Here is a 12,500-nt window from a genome sequence, read left to right on the forward strand (position 1 = left end):
GCTAATTGAGATTCTGGTCGTTTATTGGTATATCTAATTGTAGGTTCGCACAATTCCAAACTGAAAACTTGCTACATAGCCTTGTTCCAACTTGTCAAAAAGGTTAGCAAGCTACAGCACGTTATCTTGCACATTTACGTTTTAGGAGATCCGTTACAATGACTACAATGTGGCGCCGTCACTTTAGCTCTTGCAGCTCTCCGTATCTCTACCCCCCCCCCCCCCCCTTCACGACTTTTTCGTGACTTTAATTCTTCTACTGTGCTTAGTTGTTGTATTCTGATGGATCTACCTACATGTGGATAATTTTTCGTGGTCTTGCTTGGCCAGTTGGACGTGATTTTTGAGACCAGCCGGAGCATCGGACACGACCGGCATTTGATAACTGAATTGGTTGCCATGGCACCGCGAGTGGCAGTCTGTTTTAGCAGCTCTCCTGTCAAAAAGGAGTGTTCATAGGCTTGCTTGGTCAGGTGGACGTCATTTTGAGACTGGCCAGAACAACGGACACTGCCGGCATTATTTAAAAATAATTTAGTTGGTTGCCATGGTGCCACCGTGAGTGGCGGCCTGTCTTGGCGGCTCTCCTGCGGGTGGACCATAGCCTGGTGGCCTGACCGCGGACTGCCCCGCCGGCGGAGGAACGCAGGAGGAGGCCAGACTGTTTCTATTATTTTTTCATGTGTAAGTTTGATTCCTATTCTTGTTGTCCTATTCACTTCATAAATCTTTCTGCTTTACCGCTGAATTATTTTACGGGATTAATAAATGTTTATCTTATCTTATCTTATCTTATCTTACAACTACAGGTGCTCAAACAACATTACACACATACGTTTATATTGCTGCCGTCATGTGGTTGATGTCTCATTATGACATAGGAAGAGCACAGTCTGCTATCAAACAATTCCTCCGTTCTGTCTTTAAAACAAGTGCCCTCACACTTACATTTTGGTTTCATTTGAGTGATTATGGAAGTCAAAATACTACCGGCCTTGATTTGCACCTTAACTGTTGTGTTAGTGAAGAGGGACAAATGGTCCATAGAAATCACAATTATGCCACTTATATTTAAAAATGTTTTATGGGATGGTCTGAACACAATTGGCACATTATACCTTCCAAGAGGTCCTAAATGTTGTGTTGACAACTTGACATGTTTAATGTCATTATTGCACTAACATTTGTAAAGATTTTCCTTTAATTAAAAATAATTCGTCTTTGGATTGGATTTATGACCCCTTGTCCTTTTTTGCACTGTATAGGAGCGACCTCCATCAAGTTGTTGGAGGTAACTAAGTTACTTTTACTTAAAGTACATTTTAAATTAACTACTTTTACTTTTACTTGAGTAGATTTTTAGAAGGGAAACTTTACTTGTACTGAAGTACAATTTCAACAATGAAAAGGTTATTTTACTTCAGGTACAATTTTTCATCAAAGTAAAGGTTCTTGTACTTGAGTTCAATATGTCATCAAAGTTAAAGGCTATTTAACTCAAGTCCAATATTTCATCAAAGTAAAGGTTATTTTCCTTAAGTTCAATACTTCATCAAAGTAAAGGTTCTTTAACTTGAGTCCAATATTTTAGTACTTTCATCAAAGTAAAGGTTCTTTAACTTGAGTCCAATATTTCAGTACTTTCATCAAAGTAAAGGTTCTTTAACTTGAGTCCAATATTTCAGTACTTTCATCAAAGTAAAGGTTCTTTAACTTGAGTCCAATATTTCAGTGCTTGTATCAAAGTAAAGGTTCTTTAACTTGAGTCCAATATTTCAGTACTTGTATCAAAGTAAAGGTTCTTTAACTTGAGTCCAATATTTCAGTACTTTCATCAAAGTAAAGGTTCTTTAACTTGAGTACAATATTTCAGTACTTGTATCAAAGTAAAGGTTCTTTAACTTGAGTACAATATTTCAGTTTTTTTCATCAAAGTAAAGGTTCTTTAACTTGAGTCCAATATTTCAGTACTTTCATCAAAGTAAAGGTTCTTTAACTTGAGTCCAATATTTCAGTACTTGTATCAAAGTAAAGGTTCTTTAACTTGAGTCCAATATTTCAGTACTTGTATCAAAGTAAAGGGTCTTTAACTTGAGTCCAATATTCAGTACTTGTATCAAAGTAAAGGTTCTTTAACTTGAGTCCAATATTTCAGTACTTGTATCAAAGTAAAGGTTCTTTTGTTTGGGTTCTTTTTACACCTCTGGGTACCTGTGGCGTCTGGAGTCTCCGCGAAAGGTGTGCCGAGGCTAGCTCCGCCCCCACCCATGAGACGGCCATCTGATTCGTCAAGAGGAGCTCTGGGCGGCAACTCAGGAGGGAGGTTGTCCACGAGAGGAGAGCCACCAACACCCCCATAGCACACTGCAGCACACACACACACACACACACACAAACACAGAGTTGCATTTGTTTGACATATTACATTAATTCATCATCAGCACAGGTAATCGCAAACTGTATTCATAGATGTTTCAGCTCAACAAACAGTGTCACACAAACACAGAGAGGAAGAGACACACACACACACACACACACACAAACAGAGAAAGCGAGAAAAACACACAGACACAGATACACACACAGGGAGACACACAGAGACACTGAGGGAAAGAGAGACACACACACACACACACACACACAGACAAACACACACACACACACATACACACACACACACAGAGGGAGAGAGAGACACACACACACAGACAAACACACACACACACACACACAAACAGAGAGACACACACAAACAGAAAGACACACAGACACACACCTTGACTGAAGCGATCATTGAACTCTGGTGTTCCACTGATGTCAGCCGCATCCTCTTGTTCACTGTCATGGAAACAAAGTGGGGTTGTAATACACACTCTGCACCTCTAGAGGGCGCTCTAAATGCAGGGGTAGAGTGTTATACAAGGAAAACTTTGGGATGCCCTCGACAGGGAAAGGAAGGGTAGTGGGGGTAGTGGGTATGTTAGTTAGCAAAGGTGCTATGTGATGTCACTTCCTGCCTACCTGATGCAGATGCCGTTCCTGATGTCACTGAGCCACGCCCTCATCTGAACAGCATCTCTGGTCTCTATGACGTACTGCAGCGGACCCTCAAGCTGGGGACAGAGGGAGAGAGGGAAGAGAGAGAGGTGGGAGGGGAGGAGAGGAGAGAGAGAGAGAGAGAGAGAGAGAGAGAGAGAGGGTAGGAGAGGGGAGGGAAGGAGAGAGTGAGAGGAGAAGAGAGGAGAGAGAAATAAAAAACATTAAAGTGTTAAAATGTTAAAATGTAAATGAGAGGTATGATGTCATCACACACCTGCGACAGTGTGTGTGTGTGTTTGTGTGTGTGTGTGTGTGTGTGTGTGTGCGTGCGTATATGTGTGTGCGTGTGTGTGTGTGTGTACGTGTACAGGTGTGTGTGTGTGTGTGTGTGAGAGAGTATGTGTCTGCAGGAAGGTGTTCTCCTTGTCTGGCACTTCTAAGGCTGTGGTGTGTGTGTGTGTGTGTGTGTGTGTGTGTGTGTGTGTGTGTGTGTGTGTGTGTGTGTGTACCTGCAGTAGGAAGGTGTTCTCCTTGTCTGGCACCTCTAGGGCTGTGGTGTGTGTGTGTGTGTGTGTGTGTGTGTGTGTGTGTGTGTGTGTGTGTGTGTGTACCTGCAGTAGGAAGGTGTTCTCCTTGTCTGGCACCTCTAGGGCTGTGGTGCTCCTCACTTCCTGAATGGAGCAGCATGGGACAGTCAGCCGGGGCTTGGAGGACTGAGAGGAGGAACAACACAAACACAACCTCAGAACACAAACAACATAAACAACGACACAAACACAACCTCAGAACAAGACCTCAGAACACAAACAACATAAACAACAACACAAACACAACCTCAGAACACAAACAACCAACACAACAACACAACCTCAGAACACAACAACACAAACAACAACACAACCTCAGAACACAACAACACAAACAACAACACAACCTCAGAACACAACAACACAAAATAAACACAACCTCAGAACACAAACAACCAAACAACACAATCTCAACTTCACAAACAACAACACAACCTCAGAACAAGACCTCACAAACAACACAAAAACACAACAACACAACCTCACAAACAACACCAACACAACCTCACAAACACAACACCACCACCACAACCTCACAAACAACACAACCACAACAACACAACCTCAGAACACAAACAAACACAACTTCAGAACACAACAACACAACCTCACAAACACAACAACACAAACAACACAACCTCACAAACCACACAAACAACACAACCTCACAAACCCAACAGCACAACCTCACAAACAACACAACTAGGGCTGCAACTATCGAATATTTTTGTAATCGAGTATTCTATCAAGAATTTCATCGATTAATCGAGTAATCGGATTAAAGTAATTTTGCGTTTTCAGCAACGTCATGTCAGTGACTCGCATTATTAGCCGCCATGCTAACGTAGCCGCCATGCTAACGTATCCGACCAACTAGCATCGCGCAGTTGCCGCGATCGCGTTATCAAAACCTCCAAAATGTCATCAAAGTAACTAACCCCATTGCATTCAAATTATAAACGTCTTGTGTTTATGTAACACTTAGTCATTGTTTTCTGAAGGATTAGCAGACAGATTCAATAAACTTGACTCACAAGCATTATAGTGCTGTTTTGGGAGTAATGTTGTTTCGTGTGTGTTTCTGTGTGTGCTTGCTATGATAAATGCTGCTCACTGGTTTGCGTTGCAAACTTTAGACTGCTGCCATGAATACACCATGCGAGCGTTATAGAGACAATGTAGGCTACCAGTAAATTGGGTTTAGGGACAGTTGCAGCCTGAAATAATTTAGTTATAATAAGCAATTGGCTGTTATTCCTGACAAAAGAAAACATTTTTTAATCCAACACTTTAATTGGGTCAAAACTCAGCAGCTGTGCGTATGTGACCGAGCGTGCGGGAGGAGAGACGTGCATGACATGAGATCTTGGTGCATTTGTACTCGCTCTGCTACTTACTGTAACATCATGCCTAGCATCACTATGACTCATAGTATAGTCTACAAATAACCTCACACACCGTAAATTCAAACTTACGCTTGTGTCCATAGTATCTAGCAATCGTAAATCAGCTAGCGTCAACATTTACGTTACATTGAAGTGGCTCCGCATGGTGAACTGTTAACGTTAATGAGTTAAAGAACTGTATTTGCTGGTTCTAGGTTGCTTGGTTGTATCGCTCGGGCAGTGACTGTTAGAACACCCACGATTACCAAAGCAGTATTCTTTATCTCCATTTAATTCATCAATTTCCATTACATGACAATGTGTACGATCGTACAATATGTGTGTTCAATGAGAATAGCCTGGGCAAATCAGCACTGCACTGAATGTCATTAACATGAGTTATTGCTACATGATAACAATTACACAACTAATATTAATAGATAGTGGACACACAAGGCAACATGATATCATCCATAATACATTAAACAGTCGAAATATAAACTTATAAGGATGAAATAAGGATCCTTACTACATCGAATCAACATAAGAGCAGAACATAGCTAAATTTCCGCTTAGCCCACTATCGCTACTATAACGTACCCTGCACTTCATGAAACTACGTACTATCATAAGGTAGGCACACAATGCCTAAAATAGTACTTCACCATACTGTGACAAATACGTTTCGAGTGCTTACATCATTATTGTTCTACGTGTATGTGAATCTTGTGTACTTAACTAAACTGGTCACTACCATACTGAAACCTAGACTGACAGAGCTGCTGTCTACAGAGAACGTAAATCTTTGAATGCGCGCGCGCGTCAATAATAAAAGTCCGTATGAAATGGTGACACCAGAGCATGATATGAACTAAACGAACCCTCGAGGCAAAAAAAAATCCTCGATCATTTTTTGTAATCGAGTTACTCGAGTAACTCGAGTAATCGTTGCAGCCCTAAACACAACCTCACAAACCAGACAACCTCACAAACAACACAACCTCACAAACTTCACAAACCAGACAACCTCACAAACAACACTTCACAAGCATGACAAGACAACCTCACAGTCACATCTTTAATAACAACCTCAGAACCAGAACATGCCCAACACACACGAAAACGAACACACACACACACACACACACACACACACAAACGCACACAACCACACACACACATGCACAAAACCACACACAGACACACAGACAGGCGTGCACACACACAAAGACACACACAGACAGACACACACAAACACACACACACAGACTAGAGGCTGACCTTGGGTGGGATGTAGAACTCCAGGAAGTGTTCTTCTCCTCGCCCCCCCTCCCTGTCTCGCTCCTTCAGCACCAGGCGGCACTTGTGCCAGCGAGACGCCCTCCCCGTGGGCAGCGCCAGAGGGGGGGGGCCAGAGGGGGGCGTGGGGCTGTCGTTACCATGGTGAAGCAAGCCGAAGGAGAAGCCGAAGCCCTGGGACAGCTGGTCGAAGGAGGAGGAGCTTACAGTGACCCCGCCCTCCCTCACCAATCTGCTAGCCCTGTGGGCGGAGCTTACGCTGGAAGGCGTGTTCAGAGGAGGCGTGGCCGACACCAGCGGGGGCGGAGACCGCGTCAGGCGAAGCTTCTCCAGCCGGGAGCTCCACTTCTCCTTCTCGCCCTCCCCGTTGCTACGGCGACGGTCGCGGGCCTCGGAGAGCGAGAGGGAGGTGGCGCTGGAGGAGGAGGAGGGCGGGAGCGAGGAGGAGGAGGAGTGGGGCAGCGCCAGCGGCAGCGAGAGCGAGACGGGCAGTGCCGGGGTGCCGGGCGGTCGCTTGGCCTCCTGCAGGCCGGCCGAGTAACTGCAGCTGGAGGGCAGGGGGGCGGAGCCGTGCGGCGGGGGGGCGTCGCCAGAGCCGCTCCTCCAGTGCAGGATGCCCCTCACGCTGCCCCGCACCGTGCGCCCCACGCTCCGCAGCGAGAAGCGCTTCTTCAGACGCCCCTTGGACGTGCCGTTGCCCTTGGACGCCTCGCCTCCGGTCGCCATGGAGACGCCGCCGCCATCCGAGCCGTCAGGGCAGAACTCGTCCTCGTCTGGCCCCTCCCTCCCGCAATTGTCATCAGGCTCTGGCTCCTCCCCCACAGGGCCCACCCAGCTGTCCTCCTCTTCCTCCTCCTCCTCCACATCAGCAGTGGTTGCCGTGGTAACGGGCGCGTTGCCCGGCGACTGTCTCAGCCCCGCGACCCTCTCCTCCCGCCGGCCGTTGTTCCCGCCCATAGAGGAGGAGCATGAGGAGGAGGAGGAGGGAGGCAGGATGTGGGCGTGTGCGTACGCGTCCTGCTCCGCCCCTCCTCGCGCTGACGACACCGGTCTGGGCGGAGCCTGCAGGTGAGCGGGGGCGTGGCCAGTCGGGGGGGGGGAGGCGGCGGCATCCTCCGGCAGCGCCAGAGGAGGAGGGGGCGGAGAGGAGGGGTCCTCCTCCAGAGAGGTGGCGTCTGATTGGCCGACCCAGCAGCCGCTGGCCCCGCCCCCCTGGAGCTCGCTCTGGAAGTGGGAGGCGAAGCGGTCGGTGAAGCGGCGCGCGAAGGCGGGGGCGGAGTCGGGGGAGTGGGCGGGGTTCTCCTGCAGGAACGCCCGGAAGTGACGCGCAAAGTCCCCCGCGGCGACCCGCGCGTGAAGCTCACAGAACTCCGTCCAGCTGAGGCAGGGCGAGGGCGAGGGCGTGGGCGTGTCCGACAGCGAGGACGGGGGCTGCTGGTTGGCCGAGGGGGGGGGAGGGGGCGGGAGGGGCGGTGGCCGTGGCGACAGGGGCAGGAGGGAGGGGGAGGGCGGAGACGGGGAGGGGGAGGGGGACGGGGGCAGGGGGGAGGAGTCAGACACAGCGCGAGGGCTGGGCGGGGTCAGGAGGGAGCCGTTCATGACGGGGGGCAGGTGATTGGCTGGCTGGGTTGATTGACGGCTCAGAGGAGCCAGTGGGAGGGCGGAGCCCTGCGTGATGTCAAAGGGGGCGGGACGGCCTGGGCTCTTCTCATTGGCTGGTTTGTGTTATGGGTTCGGTTTCTCACGCAGGCAGTTCAGCGGTCCGCAGTCCGATAGACAGGTTTCCCCCATTTACAATACTGCATTGGCCTCGCACACACACACACACACACACACACACACTCACACACACACACACCGGGGCTCAGCTAGAGCACGCTGCCCAGCACACACGCCCACAAGAGAACAGCAGCATTCCTGAGACTGCATGGGACCACCCACACACACACACACACACACACACACCCACCCACACACCCACACAGTCCAGTTAGGGTCGAGCCAGTGTCCAGCCCAAACCAGTCAGAACCTGCAGAGAAAAACAAGAAACATCTTAGTGCCTGAAGCAGTCCCCCCAACCCCCCCCCCCCCCACTCGCACAAACACACACACACACACACACACACACACACACACACACAAACCTAGCCCCTAGTAGACAGGGTGCCTATCCTGGCCCCTACAGCCAGAGTGCCTATCCTGGCCCCTGGTAGTCAGAGTGCCTATCCTAGCCCCTAGTAGACAGGGTGCCTATCCTAGTCTAGTAGACAGAGTGCCTATCCTGGCCTAGTAGACAGAGTGCCTATCCTAGCCCCTAGAACAGTGGTTCTCAACCTTTTTTGCTCCATGACCCACATTTTTAGATAACAGTGCAGTTGCGACCCAACAATTAATAATCAGCATGAATCATCAGGCCAATAATTTAACAATTGTATTATTATTTTATTATTATGATTACTACCACTACTAATAATACTCTACCACTGTTTAACCATTGGAAACACATGCAACTGTTTAAAGTCAGGATCAGTTATGTAATCATGGACTTCTGAACTTCTTTGAACAAAAATGGACTTTAGCCATACATTTTCAACATTTTAATAGGAAATTATGAACTTACATGTTCAAATTCTTAATAAGAATCCATGGACTTACATGTTGACCTTTTTAGTCAGAGATGGACTAACATGTTCCACTTATCACAGGACTTATGTTGATTTTTTAAATGAGAAATCCTTACTTACATGCTCAACTACTTAATGAGAAATGGACATGTTCAAATAGTAAATGAGATCCCTGAATGTTTTCCTGTCATCGAGGCTGCCCCATCCGTTGTCACAACAACACACTTTGACCAGGAGAGCTGATTGAGATAAAGTATGTGTCCATTGTAGGGATGCAAATTATCGATTAATTAATTAATCATTAGTTGATAATCTTATCGATCGACTTTCGATTAATTGATAAGCGGCGTTTTTCACCTGAGTTTCAGTGCTTCAATAGGGCCTTTAAAAATAGGCCCTATTATTATTATATTACATTACATTATGATAATTCTATTATATTCTATTATACATTCCTCAAGTAATTATGCATTAGGAAAAGAAAGCAGAAAAGTTTTTTTATGGTATAACAAAATCCATTCATTAATTAAAAAAAAAAAAAAAAAATTATGGACTGGCTCAGTTCTTGCATTTGAAACAGTCAGACATAAAACAAAAAAGAATAGAAGAAATTAAATAGAGCCAAACAGAATATTATTGAGCCTATAGATTATGAAGAAACTGCATCTAGGCTATTACAAGCTAAATAGCCAACACAACTCTCTGAAGTTTAACTCGCGCTCACGGTAGTGAGGGATAGAGTAACTTTACATTCTTAATGACAAGCCATCAGGCAAAGGTAAGCTAGCCCGCTAACGAGCTAGGTATCTAATCATTAAGCCTGATTGAGCTAGTCCGCTATCAAGCTAAATAGCCAACTCAACTCTTACTTACTTACTTACTCTCATGAGCCAAACTCGCGGGCACACGTTAGCGCGGGAGTAGACAGAGATATTCACATTCATAGCAAGGTGAGCTAGCCCGCTAACGAGCTAGGTAGCTAACTCTATGAAGTCTCAGTGAGCTAGGCCGCTAACGAGCTATTAGCTAACCTGAGTTTTAAGACTATAAGCCATAACTCGCGGCAGTAAGCGAGAGAAGGTATAATACAGTGTAGCTGTGATTTTTAGGTTGACCAGGTGAACTGGTGGTGCCATGCAGGACAGAAGCATGCACGGTGTTCAAATGGTAACTGAGTGAGCTAGTGGAACTATTGTATTTTAATACCGCATTACACAGAGAACATTTGTTTTCAACTGGTCTCTCGCGCTAGCGCCCTCTAGCGATTAATCGTGATTAATAAATTTTGATCGAGCAACCTCTTAATCGACAATTAATCTAAAGTCGATTAATCATTTGCATCCCTAGTCCATTGCAGAAAAAAATCTCTGCTGCCTGCAGTGGTAAATGTTGGCAAATCTGAATTAAATAAGAACTGCTCTTCAAAGTCATCATTCCGAACATACTGCACGTAAACCAAGAGAATGGCATGGCTAGCCACGTCTGTGGATTCATCGAGTTGTAAGGCGATATAGTCAAAAGTGCAGAGACGTTCAGTGAGCTACTGCTCAACATCATTTGACATGTCACATATCCTCACATGAACAGTGTCGTTTGTCACGGGAATTGTCTTTAAGTTCGCTGCTTCTTTTTCACCTATGAGTGCAGTGCACAAAATGATGGCAACTTCTGCAACCGTATGGGACGTTTTGCTCTGAGCTAGCCGGTAGGAGACCTAAACAGTGATGGCACGTTCAAAAAAATGTTTTTGTTTGTTTTGTTTTTTTGGGATGCCTCGAGGTTTTGGCTCATACGTTAAAAAAAAAAGTCTTTATCTTTATAGACAGTTGGCCTGCTTTGTTTCAAAATGTATCTGCAATTTCGAAGGCTTCAGGCTTTCATTAGCCTGTATTTTGTTGCATGGCACACACAACGGCGGGTGCTCCCCATTCACGCAATACGTAAATCCATATTTCAGAAATACCGGGTCACACGCCTGTAAAACTCCCTCTTTGGTTCTTCAGAAGAAGTCGAGAGCTGGAACTCGTTTTACACGTTGACTTTTTGCCTACACTAGTCGCCTCTAGACATTCTCCGGTCATGTCAGAGCATATTATTACATTTGAAATATCTTATATGCAAATTTGATTGGCTGAATGTTCGAACATGTTATCGTTAGATAGGCCTACATGCAAAACCATTACCGGCTTATAGGCTATAGTTTAATGTCAGAACTGGGGGCAGGGATTCCCTTATGGACAGAGGGAGCATGGCTTGAAAAAAAGGTTTTACATTTAGAATTCGTCTCGTGACCTTTTCAGAAACTCTGGTGACCCAAATTTGGGTCGCGACCCAAGGGTTGAGAACCACTGCCCTAGAAGACAGAGTGCCTATCCTGGTCTAGTAGACAGAGTGCCTATCCTGGTCTAGTAGACAGAGTGCCTATCCTGGCCCCTATAGACAGAGTGCCTATCCTGGTCTAGTAGTCAGAGTGCCTATCCTGGCCCCTATAGTCAGAGTGCCTATCCTGGTCTAGTAGTCAGAGTGCCTATCCTGGTCTAGTAGTCAGAGTGCCTATCCTGGCCCCTGGTCTAGTAGTCAGAGTGCCTATCCTGGCCCCTGGTCTAGTAGTCAGAGTGCCTATCCTGGCCCCTGGTCTAGTAGTCAGAGTGCCTATCCTGGCCCCTGGTCTAGTAGTCAGAGTGCCTATCCTGGCCCCTATAGACAGAGTGCCTATCCTGGCCCCTATAGTCAGAGTGCCTATCCTGGCCCCTATAGACAGAGTGCCTATCCTGGCCCCTATAGACAGAGTGCCTATCCTGGTCTAGTAGACAGAGTGCCTATCCTGGTCTAGTAGTCAGAGTGCCTATCCTGGCCCCTATAGACAGAGTGCCTATCCTGGCCCCTGGTCTAGTAGTCAGAGTGCCTATCCTGGCCCCTGGTCTAGTAGTCAGAGTGCCTATCCTGGCCCCTATAGACAGAGTGCCTATCCTGGCCCCTGGTCTAGTAGTCAGAGTGCCTATCCTGGCCCCTGGTCTAGTAGTCAGAGTGCCTATCCTGGCCCCTATAGACAGAGTGCCTATCCTGGCCCCTATAGTCAGAGTGCCTATCCTGGCCCCTATAGACAGAGTGCCTATCCTGGCCCCTATAGTCAGAGTGCCTATCCTGGCCCCTATAGACAGAGTGCCTATCCTGGTCTAGTAGTCAGAGTGCCTATCCTGGCCCCTGGTCTAGTAGTCAGAGTGCCTATCCTGGCCCCTATAGTCAGAGTGCCTATCCTGGCCCCTATAGACAGAGTGCCTATCCTGGCCCCTATAGACAGAGTGCCTATCCTGGCCCCTATAGACAGAGTGCCTATCCTGGTCTAGTAGTCAGAGTGCCTATCCTGGCCCCTAGTAGACAGAGTGCCTATCCTGGCCCCTGGTCTAGTAGTCAGAGTGCCTATCCTGGCCCCTAGTAGACAGAGTGCCTATCCTGGCCCCTATAGACAGAGTGCCTATCCTGGCCCCTGGGTTAGTAGACAGAGTGCCTATCCTGGCCCCTATAGACAGAGTGCCAATCCTGGCCCCTAGTAGACAGAGTGCCAA

At 47.0% G+C, this 12,500-nt stretch overlaps 1 protein-coding gene across 1 annotated transcript in view; it reads right to left on the reverse strand.

Moving 5' to 3' along the window:
• sh2b1 (SH2B adaptor protein 1) overlaps positions 1-12,500 on the reverse strand; it is a gene marked incomplete at its 3' end in the record, with an annotated part of 18,818 nt that overhangs the window by 4,603 nt on the left and 1,715 nt on the right. Inside the window, 5 exon segments of the mRNA XM_080835731.1 lie at positions 2,212-2,364; positions 2,777-2,838; positions 3,022-3,113; positions 3,651-3,752; positions 6,293-8,339. Coding sequence (XP_080691857.1) covers positions 2,212-2,364; positions 2,777-2,838; positions 3,022-3,113; positions 3,651-3,752; positions 6,293-7,909 — 2,026 coding nt within the window. The 5' untranslated portion in view covers positions 7,910-8,339.

Source organism: Sprattus sprattus (genome assembly GCF_963457725.1).
Source record: "Sprattus sprattus genome assembly, chromosome: 3".
Classification (NCBI taxonomy): Eukaryota; Metazoa; Chordata; class Actinopteri; order Clupeiformes; family Clupeidae; genus Sprattus; species Sprattus sprattus.